This window comes from Periplaneta americana, chromosome 17 (assembly GCF_040183065.1).
Source record: "Periplaneta americana isolate PAMFEO1 chromosome 17, P.americana_PAMFEO1_priV1, whole genome shotgun sequence".
Lineage (NCBI taxonomy): Eukaryota > Metazoa > Arthropoda > Insecta > Blattodea > Blattidae > Periplaneta > Periplaneta americana.
Window position 1 is genome coordinate 9,400,205 of NC_091133.1, and position 26,626 is coordinate 9,426,830.

At 36.5% G+C, this 26,626-nt stretch overlaps 1 protein-coding gene across 3 annotated transcripts in view; it reads left to right on the forward strand.

Moving 5' to 3' along the window:
* LOC138693233 (zinc finger protein 271-like) overlaps positions 1-21,755 on the forward strand; it is a 34,474-nt gene extending 12,719 nt beyond the window's left edge. For all 3 annotated transcript variants that reach the window (XM_069817034.1, XM_069817032.1, XM_069817033.1), the window contains exons 3-6: positions 5,068-5,199; positions 5,946-6,083; positions 7,277-7,377; positions 10,535-21,755. In XM_069817034.1, coding sequence (XP_069673135.1) covers positions 5,068-5,199; positions 5,946-6,083; positions 7,277-7,377; positions 10,535-12,080 — 1,917 coding nt within the window. In that variant the 3' untranslated portion in view covers positions 12,081-21,755. The remainder of the gene's footprint in view (positions 1-5,067; positions 5,200-5,945; positions 6,084-7,276; positions 7,378-10,534) is intronic.
* Positions 21,756-26,626: the final 4,871 nt, after the last annotated feature.

Here is a 26,626-nt window from a genome sequence, read left to right on the forward strand (position 1 = left end):
TCTTGTGGTTAGTTTTTATTATTTTTCTATTGGGTTATTTCACGACGCTGTATCAACATCTCGGTTATTTAGTGTCTGAATGAAATGAAGTGATAATCCCGGTGAAATGTCCAGCACCAAAGTTACCAACATTTGCTCATAACTTCTCCTGACTGATGTTCACACCTGGACCACCTGGTTTTGTGGTTAGACGTGCTGTTACTCCACTGGTGTGGACCTTATCGTTATCAAAATGATCTCACCCACTATTGCTGGTGCGCAGAACCAGATTTCGCCAGCTATTGGAACTGCTCAAAGACATCAGAATGTAGTCTGGACTCTTGATATCATATAGTGGTTAAAGTTTCATGACAAAATTTCTATCCTGATGAAGACTGCTCGACTATTGCTCCTGACAAATTCAGTTGTTAGACTGGAAGAATAGGTTTTTGCGATGTCTTGTTTTTAGAATCACGAGCAAGCAAATGCTGCTGCTTAAACATGGTACTGATTTACCGTGGTCATAGCTTTGAGTTACACAGTAATTAGCATTCACTGGAACTTGTCTCGCTGTAGCAATGTAGTAAAATGTCGCAGAAAATTTCGGCTGGAATCAGTATTTAAGAGAACAACTGTTCTATTTTGTGCCACTGATTGCTCTCAGAAGAAACATCTAATACAATAACTTATTTTAAAACATATATCACATTTCCTGGCATACATTTTCTGTAATAACAAAAGTCATTCAGAAGCGAAATGAATTTGCATGTGGAAATATAAAAGGAATAAACATGTGTTTGAACATAACACTGTCATTTTATAGATGTACTGTATTGAATAAACTAGCGTTGAGGTAGTTTCTTTCCTACTCTGCTTGCATCTTCATGTGTATTACCGTTCATTACCAAAATAACTTTGATGACATTACGAAAGTCTCATGCTACCTTTTTCTTGGGCATGTAAACGAAGTTACATTATGGAAATAGTGTTTTATTTCATTATTATTTGTTGTGCTTTTCTTTTTTTTCAATGGTTATTGAATTAATGCAAGTTTTGCGTTCTTCTCATTACATCGTATCATGTGTTTTATGTCCCTAAATTTCTTTCTTTCACCAGAAACCACAACACTAGAACCTCCATTACCACACACCTCTCATTTCACACGTCATTTACTACATTTCCGAACAATTTACTTTTCATGGTATATTTCCCATTAAAAATGCTAAAATCCATCTCCACAAAAAAATCCCTTCCAAACTAAATCTTTTCTACCTACAAAATCACCGGAAACTATCTCAATGCTACACTTTTTGGGGGCAAAACTTCATAAAAACCCAACGAGGTAATCAAGCCACGTCTGAAAGCAAATCCGGATCAGGAAGTATTCTTTTATATGCTGTGTTACGAGGTTTTTCGTACAAATTATATGACTACTAACTCTGGAGTGTGTACATTTGCGTTCGTTGCCATCGGGTTTCAATAATAGACAGGAGAAATATTAAAATAGTGACTGGTTTTTCGTGAACAACTACATAAGATATCAGTGGCGCCAACTTGAAAAATTTTAAGTGAGCTCAAAATTTTGAATTAAAATAAAATATAGAATGACAGAAAAATTAGAGATCCAACAATCTTTTTGATAAGTCTATAAAAATACCCAATATATTAACTTAAATAAACCATGATAAAGAGTTGTGTAGCTTTGCGAATAACAAGAATATGATGAAGTTGTAAATTTACTTTTTAAATTTACGATTCGACCTTGTAATATAATATAAAACAATATTTGGATTTACCACTATGTAACACGATGAGTTACAAATGTGTTTCTCTACACTGCAGTTCTTCCTATAAACTCGTCACAAACATTCTCTAAATCCAACTTTTCAGCGCTATCCTTGTGTATATTTAAAATAGCAATGTGATTTGTGATTAAGTCGCTTCTGGGACATTGTTGAACGCAGAAATGTTTTTTGATTTTTTTCAACGTGGAAAAAGATCTTTCGCTTGAAGCTGTGGAAACCGGCACAGTCAAAGTCAGGCATATAAATTTAATTAACTCAGGCACTATTTTACGAATAATATGTGACTTCAGAAATTTAACTACATCTCCAAACTTTCTTAATTCAACACACAACATTGCAGCACTATCACACACCATATTTCTCTGCAACTGTAAGATCTCAGGGCCATGTATGTCATCATCGAAAACGCACCTGACAATCCTGACATCGTCTTCTTTTCCGATAACAAAGTTTTTCACTGTATTTAAAATTTCGCTTTCTTGGAAACGCTCTTAAGGGATGCTGTCACACAATCTAGCTATAAGTTCAAAGAATTTATTCCTAAAACATTCCTTCGCATTACTAAATTCATGCTGTGTGTGTTGACAATTGTCTATTCGGCGAGACACTTGCCTTTGCTTCGGGGTCCTTGGTTCTGACAGATCCAGCTCATATGCTCTTCTTGTAGTTTTGTCCCATAACATTTCATAGTTATCACGATAAGTTTGGTATATTTCTATCAAATTGTGAATGAGACAATTTCCTTCATGGAAATCAAGGTTTACACTTTGTAGTTTTATATTTGTTCCATCCAGGGTGGTAAATACCTGTGTCATCATGTTCAAATAAGCAAAATGTGCAATTGATTCAAGTAGTTTTAGGTACGCGGAAGCTTTAGTACCAGCATCACATTTGTCGTTTTCAGAAAAATCTGAAAGGAACAAAAGAACGTGCTGGCAGTTATCTGTCAGAGATTTTAAGCTAAGGGGCCTGACAGTGAATCATGTCAGACAAAATGATCTTAAATTTTGTTCTGAGCCATGTGCATTTGTATCTCTTAAAGAATTAAACCAGTTCAACATTTTCGGGGATTCTCTTATAAAATTTATTAGATCTTGAGTTATATTGATAACATTTCTGCAAGTTGTAATGTGTTTCACACTGTTTTGTCCCACTAAATTCAGTAAGTGCATGAAACAATGCAAATATCTAGCTTATTTATTTAGTTGTAAAATCTTTGCCTGTACTCCTTTTTATTTTCCACTTAAATTCGCATATCATCATAACATTGTCCGCGACAATTACGAAAGTTTAGTCCTAGTCTTAATAAAGCATCACTGATAATATTGTGGAGACTAGTCGCATCTGTTGCTGACGTTTCACAGAAATCGATGAAGTGGTCTTGAATTTCAAGTTCTTTAGAAGTAATACACAAACATATCGACATTTGCTCTGTTTTCGCCTGTAAGCAGACTGAAACACCCCACTTCGTGAATTTCATTAGCCAACGAACGAAGCACTTTGAATGCCACGATTTAGAGCATTTCGTTTTCCGCGTCATGTGACACCTACCTAAAGGTATCTCTATCAATAAATCGCCAGAGTTCTGGGGAGTCTTCACATCGGAATTTCATAAGCTGGAGGAAATTACTTGCTTTGTCCTTATGCCCGCGGATTGCTAGTCCCTGGTTTGATAAATGTAACAACGATGAAAATAGTTGATGTAAGGCGACACGAGAATTTTGAAGGTCTTGCAACTTTGTAAGATTCAAACTGGATGCAACATTTACTCAACTCTGCACCGCCAGTACTTTGGAACATGATCCTTTCTGGCACAGGGATATTTCATGGGAACTAAATTTTCTTAAGGCATATTTTGAGTTGGAAAAGCCGGAGGAAATGAAACAACGTTCGCTTTGGTGGAGAAATTTAATAGTTTTTTATCACGAGCTTCCTTGTATGCTTTACAAAATACCACTTTTTTTGTGTTCCTCGTACAAAATCCACCGATGTATGTTCTGCCATGAATTTTGGAAAATTCTACCCTTACCAGCAACCTTTATTTCGCTTTCACGCGACAAAACAGAATCACAAAGATTTGAAATATGTGAAGACATACTTTGTACGTCAGCTGATTTTGTAACGGAATTGAAATCCGTTGTATCGGAACAGGAAGGTTGTCGATGATCGTTGGGTTCCCCCTCACGTTGGATAGGATCAATTCACGTTCTTTTAATAAAAAAATTATCCATGGTCTTGATTAACAGCACAAGAAATTCATATCACAATCACACTAAGTTAACTGCACAGCGACATTCGCGCAAACTTAAATTAAATCAACTGATTGTTTCGTTCTTTTATTTACTAAGCACTGCTAGGCCTACTAAAAAAAAATTAAACTGTTCATTGTTGCTTTTCTCTTAAGATGTATTCTGTTTGATTTAAAATTTAAAAACATGAGTTCACTGTTATTATTAACTAGCTAACTCTTTGTATAGAAGAGTTCAGTAATGCTTCCTTACTTTAAGTTACTTACTGGCTTTTAAGGAATCCGGAGGTACATTCCAGCCCTCACATAAACCCGCCATTGGTCACTATCCTGAGCGAAATCAATCCAGTCTCTATTATCATATTCCACCTCCCTCAAATTCATTTTAATATTATCTTTCCATCTACATCTCGGTCTCCCCACAGGTCTCTTTCCCTCCGGCCTCCCAACTAACTCTCTATATGCATTTCTGGATTCGCCCATACGTGCTACATGCCCTGCTCATCTCAAACGTCTGGATTTAATGTTCCTAATTATGTGAGGTGAGGAATACAATGCTTGCAGTTCTATGTTGTGTAACTTTCTCCATTCTCCTGTATCTTCATCCCTCTTAGCCCCAAATATTTTTCTAAGCACCTTATTCTCAAACACCCTTAACCTATGTAATATAGCTGTTTTATAAATTCTAACTTTCAGATTTTTTGACAGCAGACTGAATGATAAAAGCTTCTCAACCGAATAATAACAGGCATTTCCCATATTTATTCTGTATTTAATTTCCTCATCATTTACTTTAACTTACGGATTTAAAAATCTGTTCACTGATTTTAATAAATCATTCACCTAATATGAGACGACTATGTGTTAATGATGACAATAATAATAATAATAATAATAATAATAATAATAATAATAATAATAATAATAATAATAACAACACGACAAATTATTGGGTGGGCTTGGGCCGCACGGGTCCGTATAAGTTGGTGCTACTGTATGATATATTACATGAATATTATGATTTGTGTGTTGCAGGAAGGAAATGTATCAGATATGGCCATGCCTGGAATAAAGACGGAATGTATGGACCATAGCTATAATTTTAAAACTGAAATAACATTTGAGGGAAGTCCTGTGACAGATGTCTTCCTGAAAAGTGAAGTTGAGGTGGGTTCACTTGTGAAGTGTGTTGGTGAGTGCTTTTCCTTCTGTTATATTGTGGCCATTCTGACTGCTAATTCAGGTAACCAGGTGATACTAATTTGCTCCCATGCTGTCCAATTCTTCATTCTATACTGCTCTTGATTTTTTCCGCCACAAATTTTATCATAGAAACTGCAATGTTGAACATCCAGTAAAATCAAATACATTTTGATGATTTCACCCCTGGTGTGGAATGTGTGTCACTCTCATTTAATCCCATGGCAACTGACCAAAGTTGTCGTTTGCAGTTTGTTTAGGAAATGGACTTAATTTTGTTTATTTCAATTATTATTTTGAAGTTTGCTTATTAGACAAACTCCACATATTTGATGTCTATTTCTTGGAACCAATTGTTTATAATTATGCAATAAAGCTATAGATTACAAAGACTACTTCAGTGTTTGTTTTTCATCCTCCTCAATTCTGCAGTAGCATCCCTACACTGACTGTTACATACATAACAAGAATTACTCATATGTTCTCGTCAAACTCTTTAAGTAAACCGGCAGAGACGATTGGGAACAATAAAATCAAACCAGACGGAGCTTTGCAGACAAATTATGTTGGTACTGATACTGGACTGGGTACATGTGATTTTGCTGACATGAAAAGTAATAATAGAATGGGCAGACTTTAAAAACATTGGGTGGTTTTTTGTGAGGGGCATGTCATATATTAATTACATAATTATTATCTGGTGTATTTTGCAGGAAAGAAATCCATTAGATCTACACCTGAGTGAAATAAAGACTGTATCTATGGATCACAGATATGATCTGAAATCAGAGATGACAGTTGGTGAAACTGCGATGGCCATTGACTTTCCCATCGTGAAAAGAGAAGTTGAGGTGAGTGCAGTCTATGAAGTGTGTTGGTCGGTAGTTCTCACCATCTTATTTACTGGCTTCTATGTCTGCTACATTCAGGTGATTAGGAGATACGATTGTTGGTCTCATGCTGTCCATTTCTTCATCCTGTAGTCCCTCGTGAATTTTTTCCACCAAACTTTTCTGGTAGAGAGTGTAATGCTGAACGTTCACTAAATCACATCCATTTTGAATTTTTTAAACACCATTGATAATTTTTATCAGATGCACTTCTAATTTAATCTCATTTACTCAAGTGGTAGTTGAGTAAACTTTCGATTTGCGCTTGGTGTAGGAAATGCAATTAATTAGGATTCTTGTATTTTTTTTTTTAATCCCTTTGATACTTAAAGTCCACATGATGATTGTCTATTTCTTGGGACCAGTTACTGGTAAATACACATGAATATCACATTACACAAAGACATCTTCAGAGTTCTGGTGCCATCGTCCTCCACTCTGCAGTAGCAATCTCACAGAGACTCTTACTTGGGGAGAAATATTCAAACATGTCATCGAGTCCAAACCCCTGCAGTAAACCAACAGGCTTGATTTTGAACAATAAAGTCAAACTAGTCTCTGGAAACGTTAAAAGTTAAAAGGCCGCAAATGTAATAACTGAACTTAATAGTAGATGGGAGAGTTCTCCTGAACGTTTAATTATGAGATAATATCTTCTGTTTTTGTTTACAGTAAGTTTCAATTCCCTGCATTTTGCAGTTCTTTTAGAGTTTACTAATCTTCATTTGTTTTGTTTAGTTCAATGGTTGCTGTAATTCCGAAAATATCTGAAATATTTCCAATGTACGTACATTACCAAACATTTTCCATTACCAATTTTAGTGTTTCCGGTCGATAAATTTTCAACTTGCTCTTTCTGAAACCTATTCAGCTACGCCCATCTCAGAACATGATTCCAGTGTCATTCTTATTTACTCTTCCAATTAAATTATTGTTTATGTAATTCTTACGTACAACGGTTTCTTTCTTTCTTTCTTTATATGTTATTTTTTCGCCATTGTATTTTTTTAAATTCATTTGCATTTTTCACAGTCATTATTTGACATTTCACTTTCTTTAGTTGAATTAGAAATCAAGTGTACATGATATTATGAACTGCATTGATTCTTCAACTAATATTTCCGCATACCATTGTTTCACATAATGTTTGGCAGATGGAGGCATTTTGGCAGGTGGAGGCATGTGAGTTAAATAAAGTGAAGGAGGAGTTGAAACTGGAAGTAACAACAGAAGAGGATGAAGTCTTAACTGAGAGGTTAGTGAATTGTGTGAGGCTTTACTACATTATTTATTGCTAAGGTGAAGGAATAGATACAGTAGCTTGAAACACTCCACATATCACATATTCAAAACTGATTCTCAAAACCATGTGAAATGCTTCAAAGCAGGGGCGGACGCAGGATTTTTTTTCGGGGAGGGATTTGAGGAGATAGTAAAAATGGAGTAATGAGAAGTAAGTTTATATACTCACAATTTGTTTCTGAGTCACAAACATTTACAAGTTGGCCTGAGTAGCGTAGTCGGTATAGCCTTCTGTGCTCGAAGTTGCGGGTTCTACCCCAACCCAGCTCGATGGCATTTAAGTGTGTTTAAATGCGACAGGCCTCATATCAGTCGATTTACTGGCATGTAAAAGAAGTCCTGAGGGAAAAGATTCCGGTACACTGGTAATGCTGATATAACCTCGGCAATTGCGAGCGTTTAAATAAACCATAATTTTTAAATTTTAACATTTACAATGACTGCAATACAAAAACAATGACAAAATGAGATTTACAGAAGAAGACGACGAGGCTTCTTAGACATTTCATCCAGTACTTCATGAGCTTTTACTTTTACATTTTTATGTATATTCATCGAGGCCAGTCCATTTAATCTGTCTGCTCCCATCGTGCGCCTCATGTAAGTCTTCAAATACTGCAATGTTGAGAATGATCGTTCTGGTGTTCCGGTAGTTACAGGCAATGTGCAGAAAAGTTTCAGCGCCTTGTGAGTGCAGGGAAAAATAATTTCATTGCACCTGTTCAAAGATGATATAAAATCAGTACGTATTAGGTAAAGATTTTTCTGATCAAGGAAATTTCTTCTCCACATCTTCAATTCATTGAAGAAAGACTCTGGTGATGCATCAACATCATTGGGCCACTGATTTACTATAGCCTCAACAGCTAAATCTTCATCTGATGCTCGCACTATGTTTTTAGGCAGCAAAGTTTGTATGGACTTTAGGATTCTTTTATGATTTAAAAACCTGTCCTTGAGCTAACTAATGAAATAATCTAAGAAGAGAAGGAAAATTAAAAGCCTAAAATACTCTTCATGACTCTCTGTCTTGAAGTAAGAGTGCTGTGTTTGTCTTCCTGCATTTCTTGGAATTTAACATTTTAGCAAAGAGAATTTACGTGGAAAACTCTCTAATTTCTATGTACATTCACGAATTAAAATTAATATTATTTTTGTTTCTTGTTTCGTATTTTTCTCAAAATTTCGGGAGGGGATATATCCCCTTAATCCCCCCCCCACTTGCATCCGCCCCTGCTTCAAAGTACACTGGTTATGACTACTGGATCAGATGTAAGAGGTGAGTTGAATTTGATCAAAGTAGTGCAATGGAAGCAAATAAATGAGCAAGGCTGGATATTCAAACAAAATATAAATGAATGAAAGAATACAAATACATATTATATAATCAACTGAAGGAAGAACAAAATAATAATGATGATGAAAAATATAAATGATAACTAGGAATGACAATAGAAAAGCAGATGGTCAGGGCAATACTCTGAATTACATTAACCCGTGCCCAATACAATATTTAAAGTTAACTCGGCTCGTAAAATACATTTGTACAATATTACATAGCTTGAAATATAAGGTAGATGACGAGAGGAGGAATGCCTGAAAGAATTTACTGAATACAAAAGCGAATACTTTACCATCAGGTGAATCTCAAAATAACCAATACATTTATCTGTATTCGGGATTCTTCCAGAATTATAAGTAATTCCTAGCATGTATCTCAAAACTTCTATATTTATCTCAGCAGCAGTAATATTCCGCATCTCTTCTCTATACTATGCTAGAGCAAGTTTCCAAGCCTGTCGCACACACCAGGCTGGAGCGAATTTGTGAGTGATTATGTATGATCATCTGCCTATCCAAGAAACCTCCTTTCCCCCTCTCTCTTCTACCCACAATTCCTCGCTGCCGTGACTTATGGAACTTCCGGGAATGCCGAGTGAAAAGGTGGTGCTAGTGACAGAGAGCAACTTCGTTGATTGAGGCGTCGTGCACTGCTCAAGCTTTCAACCACAGTCTAGTATATACAGTCACGAAGATCAATACGTAGTAAATATACATCCATAGATAGTTGCTAACCACTAGGATCGCTAATATCGCCTCATTACAGAAAATGCGAAATAGTACCGGCACATTCTATTGTTCCTAGCACCTTCACAACTCAAGCTTCGTGACTGTATATATGAGACTGTGCTTGCAACCGTGTGGTTAAGGTGATAGCCAATTTGATCTTAGTACACAATGTCGCCAACATATGGGCATGACGTTTACCTGTGGTGTATTTGCCAGGAGAAGTTGGCTTTATTTATCTCTCCCTCTGTCATTCTTAACTTTACTGAGAGATAGTGCCACTGTTTATGATAAGGTCATTATGATTTCACAGAATTTGCTCTAAATTATTCACAGCATAAAACTAGATCATGACATTGATTTCAGTTATTGTGTATTATTTAAACAAATTGTTTTGTTTCCAAGGAAATTGTATTCACATTGACATGTATACTATAATGATAAGGTAATGTATGCTTTGAAGAGGTATATTGGTGTCAATTAGACGCACTGCTACTGATAAGCTTAGATAGGGTTTGATGAGAAGATCGGTTAGTGACATATAGGCCCATTATCATTGACAAGGATAGATAGGGTTTGGTAAAGGGATATAGTAGTGACAAGTCTTTCGCGCAAAAAGTGACGAATAAGTTTTTGGTCCATTATCCTTTCCATATAAGATTTTCGTTTCTGAAATTTTTCTATTTCAGTGATATTGCCTGCATCACACCATATTTCTCCTTCATGTTGCTGTGATAAAATGTTTTGATATCAAAAACGTAAATATTCTTTTCATGTTCCCTAAAATTGTCTTTTGTTTGACATGTTTGGGACAGGCCAGTGACTGCTGGTGAACATAGTTGGCACTGTTCTACTGTCTGCTTGTTCCATAGAATTATTAAACTATGACCTTTAATTTGAGTAGATCTAAATACATCGAAATATTTTTCAGCGTTATTTATTAGTCACTAAGTATAATATATTTGTGTTGCATTCATATTATATCGGTGATTTGTTCTCGTTTAGTATCTATTGCTGGAACTCAAATCATATTTTCTTCACAGTATTGGAGAGCCATCCTACCACAACTCTATTACAGAGGATGAGAGTCTGGAAACAGAAGGGAAAAGATTTAAATGTGACGATTGCGGAAAGTATTTTTTCGAGTCGGCAAAGCTCAAAAGCCATGTTCTTTTACACGAGCGCAAGAGAGCGCTCATTTGCGATGTTTGTGGAATTGATTGTTTAAACTCGGATCATCTCAAAAGACATGTATTCGTTTGTGATATATGTGGAAAGAAGTTTTCAGAATCTTGCAATCTAGAGAAACATGCAGTTTTACACACAAGGCTAAAGGCGTTCAATTGCGATTTATGTGGGAAAAAGTTTACAAAGCCGTGTTTCCTGAAGGCTCACGCACGTGTGCATACTGGTGAGAAGCCATTCAGTTGTGATGTTTGTGGAAAGAAGTTTTCGCAATATATGTGTAAAAAGAGGCATGAACGCATACACACTGGGGAGAAGCCACACAGTTGTGATATATGTGGAAAAAAATTTTCGAAATTATACCATCAGAAAAGACATCAACGTGTGCACACAGGTGAGAAGGCATTCAGTTGTGATATTTGTGAAAAGAAGTTTTCTCATTCGAGTTGTTTGAAAAATCATCTACAGCTACACACAGGCGAGAAGCCATTCAGTTGTGATATATGTGGAAAGCAATTTTCTAATTCGAGTGGTTTGAAACAGCATGCACGCGTACACGGAGAGAAGGCATTCACTTGTGATACATGTGGAAAGAAATTTTCTGATTCGAATACTTTGAAAAAGCATGCACGCGTACACACAGGCGAGAAGCCTTTCATTTGTGATATATGTGGAAAGAAATTGTCAAATTTAAATTGTTTGAATCAGCATATACGTGTGCACACTGGGGAAAAGATATTCAGTTGTGATACATGTGGGAAGAAACTTTCGGATTCCAGTTCTTTGAGGAAGCACGCACGCGTACACACAGGCGAGAAGCCATTTAGTTGTCATATATGTGGAAAGAAATTTTCGGATTCGAGTGATGTCAAAAAGCATGCACGCGTACACACTGGGGAGAAGCCATTCAGTTGTGATGTATGTGGAAAGACATTTTCGTATTCGAGTGGTTTGAAACAGCATGCACGTATACATACAGGCGAGAAGCCATTTAGCTGTGATGTATGTGGAAAGAATTTTTCGGATTCGAGTGATGTTAAAAAACATGCACGCATTCACACAGGAGAGAAGCCATTCAGTTGTGATGTATGTGGAAAGAAATTTTCGTATTCGAGTGGTTTCAAACAGCATGCACGTTTACATACTGGTGAGAAGCCATTTAGCTGTGATGTATGTGAAAAGAAATTTTCGGATACGAGTGGTTTGAAACAGCATGCACGCGTACATACTGGCGAGAAGCCATTCATTTGTGATATATGTGGAAATAAATTTTCGTCTTCCAGTAGTTTGAAACAGCATGCACATCTACATACAGGCGAAAAGCCATTGTTTTGTGATATATGCGGACAGAAATTTTCAGAATCTTGTAGTCTTGAAAGGCATAGACTCTTACACACTCTCTAACACTGTCTAGAAGCGATTCGGTTGATATATTTTCAAAGAAATTTTCGTATTCTTCAAGTTTGAAAACGCACTTTTACACATAGGGTAGAAGCTATTCAGTTATGATATATGATGTTATTTCTGCAACGTACTACAAGATGAAACTTTAATGCGTACATACGAGTGAAAGCGGTCAGTTGTGTTATATTTGGAGTGTGATTTCGGATTGGAGTAATTTGAAACGTACAAGCAGGCGAGAGTCATTTAGATGTGATATCTGTGATATGAAACTTTCACCATCTCTTAATCAAAAGCATGAACGCGTTAATAAACCCGAAGAACTGTATAATTGCCTTATTTGTGGGAAACAGTTTTTAGTTTTGTGGAAGTGTGAACTGTCATGGGTGAAAAGCGTTTGAAGCGGGAGAAATGTGGCAAAAGCTACAAACAATGAGATTGTCCTCAACTTCCTTGGATCTGTGTAATTCTCTACTGTATTGCATGTCATGCACCGAATCATTTTGAACAAACAATTTAAACTTGTACTGCATAAAACATTGCAGTATTACCCAAGTTGTTGGGATTACAATTCGGAGTTTTCTTAAAGAGGAGATAGTTGAAGATCTTTATAGTAAGTATAATAAAATTATTTACGAATCGTCAGAGATATACATGTCCAAGCAATGGAGGCTCTGATTGTCTTCCGATATATACCTTTTTTATATCTTTGCCATCGAATCTTAGGGTCGAATTCATAGTCAACACTTGTCGTAAGGAAACCCTTAAGCAGTTGCTTATAATGATTTCCAATTCATAAATCACACTGAAGTGAACACCTATTCAATTAAGGTAGCTTGTTTCAAGTGTTTCCTCATATACATTGTAATCAGCTGATTGCGTGTACACTGGATGATGGTTATGATTTTGTTGAATTTATTAGTTCTATAATGAAAATTAAACTGTGTTCCGGCAAAATAGAAGATGTGTCGCAGATATGGAAACCTCTTACGAATGTACAGTGGCCAGAATAAAGAGGAGATACCGTTTCAGCAAGAAAACTGTTGTGGATATTCTGGTTCCTCTGATTGAAAATCACAATACAACCATGAGAGGTTTACCGATTTCACAATTGGTAAAGATACTGATTGCTTTGAGATTTTATGCTACATCATCATTTCAGGTAGGTTTATATAGTAATACAGGAATGACTGATGATAATGTAATAATAATAATAATAATAATAATAATAATAATAATAATAATATACTTTTGGTAACGCATAAAGCTATTCTGGTTTTCTTATTATTTTGTAGTTCGCTTGTGCAGATTTATACCACTGTGTGCCGAATTATTTCAGAGGTTTCTGAAACTCTTACGCGATATGTGAAGAGATTCATCAAATTTCCATGAACGCAACAAGCTTTTAGTAGTATTCGTATATAATTTTTTCATAAAGCTCGTTTTCCTGGAGTTGGAATTATCGATGGCAGCCACATTCCAATAAAAGGTCCTGGGGTAAATAGGGGAGAAGTCTTATGAAATAGGAACTCTTATTTTTCTACCAATGTATAGGACAGATTGTTAGTAGAACTTGATGAAATTCTAGACGTAATTGTAACATGGCCTGGTTCGACACACGATAGTATTTTTTTTTAACTGTGGAATACGAGTGGCATTGAGTGAGAGACAAATTCCTGGACACTTACTTGCTGATAGTGGGTATCCCAACGGAGTTATATTTATACTCCAGTTCCACGTCTAGTCAATCAGCGAAAGCAAAACTACAATAACAGCCTGAAAATTACTAGAAGTGGAGTTTAAAGAAGAATTGAAAGCTGGAAACGAACATTCTCTTGTCTTTATTTTGAAATGCAAAGTTAGTTGCGAAATGTTACAAGAATAATCTCTTATGTCACTTTATATAATTTGAGAATACAAGCTGGAGATCTTTGGAAGCAGAATAATTAGGAGTAGGCAGAAACATTACTGAGCTCAATAGCAACTCAACTTCCATAAAATGCGAGAGGTGTAGGAATTAGACGACATTTTATGCAAACTTACCTGTAATTAGTTTCACATGCACATTTGTACAATTAACTGTTTTTAAAAACTATTCATTAACTTTTTCTCAGTTCGAAGAGAGTATCTCAAAATACTAAAATTAACAGTGAAGCTAATACATATTCCTATACGAATAATAATATAAAAACAACACAATGCAATTGCAAGTAATGTGTGAACTAAATTTGTAACATACCCAAATTGGATCTCAAATCAATAACAGTTAAAGGACAAAAATGTTTTCCTTCAATTTCACTCAGATATAGGATTTTTCATTTACCTGACTTTCTAAAGTATTCTCGTTTCTCTCAGAAAAGCATCCTCTTGTATGACTGTTTCTAACAATTCGTGTTTTTAATTTAATTTTAAGCAGTATTGCTCTTTCCTCATCTCTCCCAACTCTTTCTCTAAATTCAATGAGTACTTCAACTTTTCAATTTTTAAATCTGATTCGGGTTTTAAAAACTCAACTTTATTGAACATCGTTTTCTTGGCATCTACAATTGGCTGTCCTGAAGTTCCTGCCTCTTGTCTGTTCTCTGTCGGTGGAGTCAATACAGCTGGGGTTTGTCCCTTTCCTACTCCGGAATAATTACTGAAGAAAGTGGTGGATGGTTCCAACTGTAAAGCAGTGGTTTCTCTTGTTTCTTGCGGAAGTACATCATCTGCGATTATATAATCCAGCAGATTTGTATTATTTTCTATTAATTTAATACTGTCACTTTCATTTGTGTCTTCATTACTGAAAGTAGTGGATGGTTCCAAATGTAAAGCAGTGGTTTCTCTTGTTTCCTGCAGAATTACATCATCTGCGATTATATAATCCAGCAGATTTGTATTATTTTCTATTAATTTCATACAGTCACTTTCAGTTGTGCCTTCATTACTGGAAGTAGTGGATGGTTCCAACTGTAAAGCAGTGGTTTCTCTTGTTTCCTGCGGAATTACATCATCTGCGATTATATAATCCAGCAGATTTGTATTATTTTCTATTAATTTAATACTGTAACTTTCAGTTGTGTCTTTATTACTCAAAAAAGTAGTGGATGGTTCCAACTGTAAAGCAGTGGTTTCTCTTGTTTCCTGCGGAATTACATCATCTGCGATTATATAATCCAGCAGATTTGTATTATTTTCTATTAATTTAATACTGTCACTGTCAGTTGTGTCTCTCCTTCTATGTCTACACCACAGGAATCCACTTCTGCATTACTTAGAATTTTTACGCCCCCAGTCTTCAACAATGTTCTCTTCTCGTTTGTAAATTTCAGTTTCCTTCGGAATTTTATGGCATCATATAGCTTCCTCAGTTGATCTACATTCCTCTATAACAGAAAGTTAATTTATTACATAATACATTATGTTTATTTTATACATATAATTGATAATTAATTATTATAGGCGTACAAGATGTAAGTGGTATTTCTTCATAACGTATTCACGTCCCAACAAGATGTTCTTTGCATTTTCGTTTCTATTCAACTCAAAGAATAAGGTGTTAAAATTAGCGTAATTATACCATTTCTCCTTTGTATACCTACCATTAAAATAACTGAAAAATAAATTAAAATGATTTACTTACAGGCATATTTCCAGAGTTAGCATTAAACTCAACTGCAATTTTGTCCCATGTCAATTTCTTCTTTTGGAGAGAACATCAGATTTTTTTACTTTCTATGATATCTCTATATGTCATAACAAGTTCTCTTAGCTCACTTTTTTCTTCTTCTGTAAAATGCTTTCTTGATACTGTGTATAATTTTTAGCTCTATAATATTTACTTCTGTATTTGTGAACGATAATAATGCAGATCTAGCAATTGAATGGGCGAAAGCTCTCACGTCTACCCCAATGGCAGCCCGCTGATCATGTTGCAGCGTTGCACAATGACCAAGTTTTTCCCGTCCATTAAAATATTGTTTATATTAAATAACTAAACAGATTTTAAGTTTCCTTCTCGTCGAATTTCAGTATATACATTTTTAATTTATATATCATTCAAGAATTCGAGTATAAAGTAATCAAAAGTATTGAAGGTGGCCTTAGTTCAGAGTTCCCTATCCCAGTAGTTAACACAGCTGGTCGCGGCAGAGCTCTTGCAACAACCGGAAGCAGATAGTTCTTGAATTTGCCTGTAGATTGCAGAAGTGACCATTCCGAACACACACATTCACTGGATGACTTGTGACTTGAGACGAAATTTTCCGATTTTTTCGAGTCTTCGTTTCTCATGTGCTTTCTCATTTCGTGACTTCCTGTTTACTGACCAACGTTTAGCTAGGTGAACACGTGATCCAGTCGTTTTATAATCGTTGAAATCCATTTAATCCTCTCTTAAAATATTTAGTTTTTGTTGGAATTTCTTACTTTTTATGTACATGGAGAAATTTAGATTTTTTCTCATTAAGACGTCTTTGCCAACGAAAAAATACTTAAAAAATATATGGTTAGATTCCGCATTGAAAATACAAATAAATTAATATTTTTTATACATATTGATTACACAACTTTTAACACTATCACTTCGGAATATGTATGGTAAGACTTTCCTGTGTTAAATTTCAACGTACCTCGTTTACATGTTCCGACCTATTTATGGGTCATCTTCAGAACTGGTCGTTGTTGATCTTGGCGCCACTTGTTCTGTTTCCTGTGAGGGTGTGTTCCTGTGGTATAGTGTAGAGTCAAAGAGTGTGTGTGTTTTGAAGTTTAGTTGTGTGTTGAGAATTTCGTTGGGGTGTGTTTTCGTGTGTCTGTATATTTCATATTGTTCTAGTTTGTTTAGTTTCTGGCTTTTTGGTTGGATGTGTAGTATTTCCATGTCTATGTTGATGTCTCTGTGGGCGTGTTTAGCATTTGTGATGTGTTCTGCATATGTGGAGGTGTTTTGTAATTTTGTTATGTCTGTGATGTGTTCTTTGTAACGTGTCTGAAACGGTCTGCCTGTCTATCCTATGTAGAAGTTGTTGCAGTGTTTCATTTGAGTTTGTATTCGCCTGTGTGGTTGTATTTGTTTGTTTGTGTTGTTTGTGTGTTGAGATGTTTTTGTAGAGTGTTATTTGTTCTGTATGCGATGTTGTAATTTAATTTCTTGAATGAGATTGCAATTTTGTGTGTGTTTTTGTTTTCGTATGTTAGTGTGATGTATTTTTTTGTGTTCTTGTGTTTGTGTTGTATTCTGATGTTTTTTGTGATTATGTTGTGTCTTACGTATTATGTTGTCTATTATGTTATGGTTGTATCCGTTTTCTTGTGCTATGTATTTGATTGTGTTTAGCTCTTCGTTGTAATCTTGTTGGTTCATTGGTATGTTGAGTAGTCTGTGTACCATTGTTCGGAATGCAGCTTGTTTGTGTTGTGTGGGGTGGTTGGATGTGTTGTGTATGTATATGTATTGTTGTTGTGGGTTTTCTGTATACTTTTTTTGCTGGTACGATGATAAGAAAGTATTGAAAATATCAAATAAAGAAAATAAGTAGTATGCACGTGAACTAACCAGCTGACTGTGAGGCGGGAGATAGCCGAGGCCAAGCAAGGCCAGGAGACATAAACACGAGAAGTGTCGTCTAGCAGCGCATGGCTGTGCTAGCTTTATCACGCCCCCTTCTGCAGAAGAATGTTTTTGTCACAAGTTTTGACTTGGAGACAGTAATGCAGGCATGTGTCGACAAAGTCCCTTGTACTGTGAGTGCGCCTTCGAATCTGGGCACCAGCTCTTTAGCCTCCCTTGCATAATCCTCTTTGCTGACGTAGTAGAATGTTATTGTGGTCAAATTCGCTGCTGCCCACTGAAATAATTCAAACGGAGTGGTGATTTGGTTATGAATTGGACGTTGGAGACTGGCCCTGGCTGCCTGTGGTTTTATTGTTCCACCAATTCCGGCACACGATCCCTTTCTGTGAGAGGTAGCAAAGAAGTGCCACTCTGCCTTTATGCCAAACTCTTCTTCATGGTAGCACAGATTGATAAAGTTCTTTCTGGTTTTATATTGAGAAGGAGCACCGTCACTGAAATAGAATATTTTCTCCACCTTGTCATACTTCTGTTTAAAAAAATTAATTAATTGTTTTTGAAAGAGATGGACTGCAACAGTGTCATGTTTCAGGCAATCGGATATAACTACAAAAGAGTAAAATTTCTCAGTGTCATTGTTCCTACGATAAACAACAAACGGATATACCGTTGCCTGATTGTTGTTCCGATGGAAACCAGGTACTTCATCTTGAATAATGAAAGCATTATTTTGAGAGAAGTCTAGTGTCACTAAGAATTCCCAGTGCTTTAGATTAATTTTTGTTTCTTCATAAAACATTCTTTGTTACCTCGTAATAAATGAATGTTTTTAGAGTGCATATAACTTCCCGATTAACACATTTATAAATTCATCTGTAGATGTTGTTTTTTCTGTAGCCAGTGGCGGCTCCTGCATATTTCTTAAAAGGAGGAAAGAAGGTAACAGGACGAAATGACACCTTCTTGTATGAAACATGCTACAAATTAGCCAACATGCATATATGTAAGACCAGGTAGTGTTGGGTTTGGTCTTCCCTTCTGTATAGCAATAATCTGTTCTTGTAAACTGAGTTTCCTAAATTTTCCAAAATATATAATGTTTTCACTTCCATTCATTGTTAAATAATTGCACAAATTAACAATTACAAGGAAATTCACCTCGCAGCATTTTTCGAGCACACTGCAGCATCACACGTGTTGGAAGAGACTGTAGCTACTAACACGTAATTGGAACCGCGGAAATGGGAATGGGAAATAATCTGAGGAAAGCGAGAACACTGCACCCGCCCACGTGGTCTGTGTTGCCACATGTACATTTTAAAAGTTCAGTATCACATGCTTTTGAAGAATATCAGTTCTTGTAAAGTCATACTACCATTATTGTTCAAAGTTGCCAGTGACCAATTAATTTTTTATGTTAAAAAATAATTTGTAGTTTGGAGTACTACTTTCAATTTCAAATATATTTGTACAAAACTGACAACTTGGTTGTTGTCCTGTCTAGTACACAATGAATGGAAGTGAATTTCAGGGGCCAAAAAGATCTGCGATACTAACGTAGAACTACTCCCTCTTTGTTTTATATAAACCCGACTTTAACTTTCAAATATCCTTGAAAGTTTCAAACCATGAATAGTAGCTTATATTAAGTGCAATGAATAATATTATTGATTTATAATTTAAGAAAATGTTTATATGGTGTCTTTCATAGCGTTGCGTTAAAACTGTTTTTATTGTGCCTCTTCCTAGATGTGTTATAGTCTGGTTGAATGCAAGATCGTTAGATGGCAGCGGTAGCGAGCTTGCTGCACGACCAGTCGGTTTCTATTTCCCGCCCATGCGCTGATTCAGAGGAGGATCTCCTCCCTCTCCGTTCATTTACTCGCTTTAAAACTCTGCTTCTTTCTCTGGCCGCTAGTGCGCTGTTGTCTATGTGTGCTTACTGCAGTAAAGGAGGAATGGATTGACTTTCCTCCACACAAATCTCGCATCTTTCTCACAGTTTTCTAGCAGCACATGAGCGCACATCGTTTAAAACTCGACCAACCGAGGTTTTCTTATAGCTGTGAACTTAAAAAAATTATCGAATCTTCCTTGAATTTCGAGGCACATATTTTATTTGGTATTTACTTTCAAAAGAAGAAAAATGTGAGGAGGACGTTCCTCCCTTCCCTCCCCCGAGGAACCGCCACTGTCTGTAGCTACCCACTGTCTACATGAAATTGAGTCTATCAAAGCTTAATCAAAAACAGACATTGTGTTTCTAAATCCAATGTTCCAGGACACTCAGCACACTTATCAAAATAACATGACGGTTGTGGTGGATTGCAAATGGTTCTTGCAATACAGTCTTGGTAGGATTTTATAGGTAGACCTAATTCTCCACTTTTCTTTAGCTCTGGGAGTTTTGCACCACATATCATTAACTTTACATTCTGATGCAGCATGCAAACGCAAACAGTATGTGTACCACACGAACCGGCTAAAATACAATGCTGTGGCCTCAATTCGGCGAATTTAGAAAATCCAATTTTAACACCAGGATATTTGTCCTTGAAGTTTCTGTAGAGTTCCCAAAGATTACAAAGCACCAATTGTTTTTGTACCTGCTTCTTTTTGCCATGTTCTCTAACTGTTACAAAATCCCTTTTCCAGGCATAGTTCTACTAAATTCTTCTGATCTGAAACTTTTGAACTAATTTTGTAGTCATAACTGGAATCCGTGACCTTTTTTGCTTTCTGGAGTACACATAATTGGACCTCTTATGTTAAAGTCCTTCGTGATGGAAATCACATGTCTGGTTGCTGCGAAGGTACTCTGGATCTTCCTAACGGACATGAAGACAGGAGAATGGTGAGGACTTGAATTTTGGTTTTTCTGTCCTGGGCCAAGCAGAACGCTATTTTAAAGTTCTCCAGGTTTTCATTATCTGGTTCGTTTGTAGAATCACTACTTGTGTCACATTGATGGAAAACTTTTTCTTTCAGTGACATCTCTATCTGTTTTAGTTTAGTTCGGGAATACTTTTTCTGATATAATTTTCTTCTTTTTCACCGGACTCACGCCAATTATAGCGAGTGTTTCGTTTAAAGTACTAAGGGTTGCCTTGTCAACACATTCCGTTTCACTCTTACCCGATTCTTCATTATTACTGTTGCTGTTATTACACTACTCTCAACTTGAACACTTTGAACACTACAAGCTCGCTGAAAATTTTCTTCTATGACTTCTCTTGAATGAACTGCGTTATCTAAAGAATGTGATTTATTTACTTTCAATCTGCAATATGTACATAATCGAATTATGTTTCGGTACTTTGCAGGTACGCCATATTTTTATGCACTTGAACGGGATACTTTCGGAAGCCCCTTAACATTGACCCGTTTGTGACGCGTAAGTTGAAGGGGATTAAAGAAGCGGTCACCTGAGTAAGATTTGTCCTCCATTTTAAGCCACCTGTGAAATAAATGTTGTTACAAATTAGAAAATGTTTATATTACGGAAGCGCTCACAAAAGACACGCATTTAACTCAATAGTTTGAGTGATATTGTTTTGAAGTACTTTATCTTACCATAGGGAATGGTTTCACGAATATGCCTTAACGAACAGCTTATAATAATAAATATAAACTTGAAAAATACTGGGTCATAACACTTGCACTTATAAAAGGCACACGCAGCTTGGCTACTTTTGCTCGCATAGTGGAGACTGAACATGTCACACCGTTGTCTCAGAGGGTGGCATGACTAGAGCTGGGGACGGAGCGAGTAGAACTGTTGAGTTACTCGGTTCTATCGGTTTATGTGCTTGGCAGCGGAGCACCGAAGTTACTCGGTTAACCGTAGCTGTTATCGGTCAGTTCAGACGTTCGAACAGAGTTCACGTGTTTCACTTAGTTCTACCAGATAACAACATTGGTACTATTGTATTTGAATATTTTCTGCCGCAGGACAAATTATTACCTTATCCCCAAAGCGTGCTGAAACTCTAGTATTGAAGAGGAGTTCATCCTATTATATGACCTGTCAAGTGGGCCTAATGAACACCGAAAGTCTGAACATATTACTGTACATAATAATAATAATAATAATAATAATAATAATAATATTATTATTATTATTATTATTATTATTATTATTATTATTATTATTATTATTATTATTATTATTACTATTATTAAAGTCCAGGATAACAGACAAGGTTTGGAATTGAACGGGTTACATCAGATCCTTGTTTTTGCAGATGACGTGACTATATTAGGAGAAAATCCACAAACTATTGAGGAAAACACGGGAATTTTACTTCAAGCAAGTAAAGAGATAAGTTTGAAAATAATCCCGAAAAGACAAAGTATATGATTATGTCTCGTGATCAGAATATTGCACGAAATGGAAATATAAAATTTGGAAATTTATCCTTTGAAGAGGTGGAAAATTTCAAATATCTTGGAGCAACAGTAACAAATATAAATAACACTCGAAAGGAAATTAAACGCAGAATAAATATTTGGAAATGCGTTTTATTATTCGGTTGAGAAGTTTTATCATCCAGTCTGCTCTCAAAAAAGCTGAAAGTCAGAATTTATAAAACAATTATATTACTAGTTTTTCTATGTGGTTGTGAAACTTGGACTCTGACTTTGAGACACGAACAGAGGTTAAGGATATTTGAGAATCAGATGCTTAGGAAAATATTTGGGGCTAAGAGGGATGAAGTTACAGGAGAATGGAGAAAGTTACATAACGCAGAACTGCATGCATTTTATTCTTCACCTGACATAATTAGGAACATTAAATCCAGACTTTTGAGATAGGCAGGGGATGTAACACATAAGGGCGAATCCAGAAATGCATAGTGATTCATTATTACATGTAAATACTTTGTGTGTGTAATGTAGAGATGAAACTAAGACTAAAACGTTCTATACAACTTTTTCTCAAAACTTTTAATTCCAGAGTTAACGCTATTTTGCGCGGAACTTGCGCTCCCAAACAAAGAAAGGATAACACACCAAATGTAAACTAATTATCACTTTCGTACAGTGCATTTGGACTTCAGTACAAAAACAGCCAAAGCCACTAAACCCATATCCTCGGCAGTCTACTTATGCACGTTTTGTGAACTAAAACCAAACACAATAAAGAATGTAAAGCAATTTCTTCTAGACTTTACACATTTACACAATTCTTAGTGTAATGCATGTTCAAAGTGCTATCCTTCAATTTGAAGACATACCTGTGCTCGCTGCCTTAGTGATCTCTGAATGTTTCACGGCCCGTTCATCTTATCAGGAACAATTCCACACGCATGTTCAATTCGCTGTTGTAGTACTTCTACGTTAGGTGCAGCAGAGGCATATACTGACGACTTCAGGCGGCCCCGAAGGTAGAAGTACAGGGGGTTTATGTCCGGTGATCTGGCTGGCCAAGGAGTTGGCCCTGCGCGACCGATCCATTGACCTGGATACGCAGCATTGAGATACGCCCTTACGTTGCAGCAGTAATGCGCAGGAGCATCATCATGCATAAACCATAAGTTCACTCGCGTTGGAAAAGGGATATCATGTAGCAGACCATGCAATTCGCGTTCCAAGAATCCGCGGTAGATTTCCCCATTCAACGGCGGAGGCAGAACTCGAGGTCCGAGTAACTGATTCCCCACAATACCACACCAAATGTGTGGGAGAACAGTAATGCCTATGCAGTTACTGCGATATAGGTGCCATCTACTGGAACTCTGGAATTAAAGGTTTTGAGAAAAAGTTGTATAGAACGTTTTAGTCTTAGTTTCACCTCTACAACACACACACAAAGTACTTACACGTAATTATGAATCACCCTGTATAGAGTGTTAGTTGGGAGGCCGGAGGGAATAATACCTTTGGGGAGGCCGAGACGTAGATGAGAGAATAATATTGAAATGTATTTGAGGGAGGTGGGATATGATTGTAGAGACTGGATTAACCTTGCTCAGGATAGGACCGATGGCGGGTTTATGTGAGGGCGGCAATGAATCTCTGGGTTTCTTAAAAGCCATAAGTATTATTATTATTATTATTATTATTATTATTATTATTATTATTATTATTATTATTATTATTATTATATTAGAGTGTTTGAGTAATATTGAAATATGATATGTTAAAAGAGGAAGTGCATTATATTTTTTCTATTCCTGTTTATTGGATTTCTGTTACCTTCATTAGTCATCAATTTATTTGTATTTATTTCTACGAATTATGTTACCTAATTACTTTAATTTATCAATAATATTACTCTTCACCAAAGAGAACATGGTTGTATGGAAGGCTAGTATTGTTATAAAATAAATAAACATTATGTTCTTCAGTTCAAGACTCCATGTTTGATTGATTATTTCACCCACTTTACGTAATAGTAAATAATTCTGTGTGTTATTTGCTTTAAGTGCTTTAGGCAGCGCTTCATGGAACCCGTTTCTTTCTATCTTCTTCTTTACTTCGCTACAGCGTTTAACGTTTACCTCACATGTTAATTTATTAGCTGTTAGTATTATAAATTATTTCATCGGTTTTATTTCGTCTGTCATATATAACAACACTGAAGGTTAAATAGGCCTTTCATATAAAATAACTCCGCAAATAGTTGCAATCACGCAAATAAAATTTGCAACCGCCATTTTGCAATGAAGAGAAGTACCTTTTTTTCTCGTCAATTGGCAAAGCGAAAGCGCTTTACTACAACGCTTGTAAAACACTCAAACTCTCTACATTTTTAATCTGCCCCCACAAATTTGTACTCGGTACTATACTCGGAGTAACCGAGTAATAACGTCACAGTAACTGCTCCGAACCGAACCGCTCCATCCCCAGCCCTAGGCATGACTACTCCTCCTCCCACCGCTAGCTTATCTTCATCTCTCGGCCAGTGCGAGCAGTACTCCACACTTCCGGTATCAATGGCGGTGCGTCAATAAGAGCACAAGAGCACGTGAACACCTTGTTTCCATCAATCCACGACTAGATTTATTATTTAATACCGTATTGACACAGTGGCGATGTATATCAGAATCGAGCAGGGGCGGCTTTCGAAGGGGGCTGCGGAGCTGCAGCACCCCCAGACATTTTGTGGTTCTTGTCTCGTTTTATATTGTGAAATACATTTATTATACAGTCTTATTTAGCGGCTCGAATTTAAAAAAAAAATTCGCTCTCATTGACATGCACGCAATCGTTAGTGAAGTCACTTCCTTCCCTGGTGCTGCCAGAGCGAAACCAGAGACAAGGACTATAGGGTGAAGCCACTTCCTCCCCAGGAGCTGCCAGTCTCGTCTCGGAAGCTTTGCGCGTTAGTTTTACCCCTCTCCCTGCTAGCCCCTTGCCATGAATCCAGAGTTTCCAGGCGCTGCAAAATTTGCAGCAGTTTGTCAGTAGCGCGCAGTTTTAAACACATTTTCTTTTTACGTTGTGAGTATAACAAATGTGACAGTGTTTAATTCTGTACAATATTTACAGTCTATTCAGTTCAGTACCTTAACAATTCAGGAGAAATGTGAAATTAAGTGCCCATCAGTTGAATCTCATAATGGAAAGAGCCGCTAAACAAAATAGCCTACAAAGCTCGCATATTTTTGGTAATGTATCCAGTATCCCTGCTTTCTTCTCTCGATCTCCACACAGTCTATATTAAATTAATGTGTTTGAAAGACAATTCCATCAGCTGGGGCAACAAGATGGAGTTTTAAATAAGAATAGTAAATGTTGTTCATGAGAAGAAGGAGCCATTGCTCGAATGTTTTCAAACCATAATGGAATCTGAAACATCTAACAACATCACAATAAATTAGGCAAGCGCCCTGAAAATCACGAATTCTATTTCTAGCTCAGTTTTTTTTTTCATTTATTGATGTATCATGTAGATATATTAAACAACCAACTACAATATCGCAAGTTAGATACTTCTAAGGTTCAAATCTGCATATAAAAAATTAAATTATGGTTTATTTAACGACACTCGCAACTGCAGAGGTTATATCAGCGTCGTCGGTGTGACGGAATTTTGTCCCGCAGGATTCTTTTAAATGCCAGTAAATCTACTGATATGAGCCCGTCTCATTTAAACACACTTAAATGCCATCGACCTGGACCGGGATCGAACCCGCAACCGACTATATTACCGTGATCGACTCTGCATATCAAGCTTTGTTAATGCCATACAGACAATACGGAACAGTGCACAGTTGAGCAACGAGATCTGTGAAAATGAAAACCCTAAAAAACGTCGTAAGGTCGAAGGGATTCAGACAAGGTTGCGGCAACCAAGGAAGTGTGTGACCTCATTTTCACACAAACTAACACCCGATTCCAGTTCATAGATCATCTGATATTATCTACTCTTCAGTGTCAAGAAAAATTTGAATGCTACGAAAGCTCATTTCCTGAAAATAACCTAAATGTATGTGTGAAGCTTTTCCCAATGCTCGATAAAGACAAACTAAAAACGTAACTCACTGTGTTGTATCAGAGACAAGAATTCAGAAATATCAGTGGCGCAGTCAAGCTCTTGCAGTTTCTTCTATCTGAGAACTTGCAGGCCTCATTTTCAGAAGTTGTGAAACTACTACGCATAGCTATCACCACACCAATGACAACTTCCGAACCAGAACGTTGTTTTTCGTGTTTGAAGAGAGTAAAGTCCTATCTTAGAAATACTATGAGAGAAGAGAGACTGACCGCATTAGCTATGTTTTCCATTGTAAAGGTTATGTTAAACGACATATCGGATTTTAATAAGATGATGATTCAAAAGTTTGCAACCTACAAGACAAGGCGCATGGAACTAATCTTTAAATAAAGTAAGTTGCTTGGTTTATTTTTGTATGCAGCCCCCCTTAATTCAATACTCACGAGCCGCCACTGGAATCGAGTATTTTAAACTTCCCGCAATTTGCATTAACTTCTTGTGTAAACTTGGCAACGTATGTTCACGTACAAGCCATGCTCATTTCAAGGA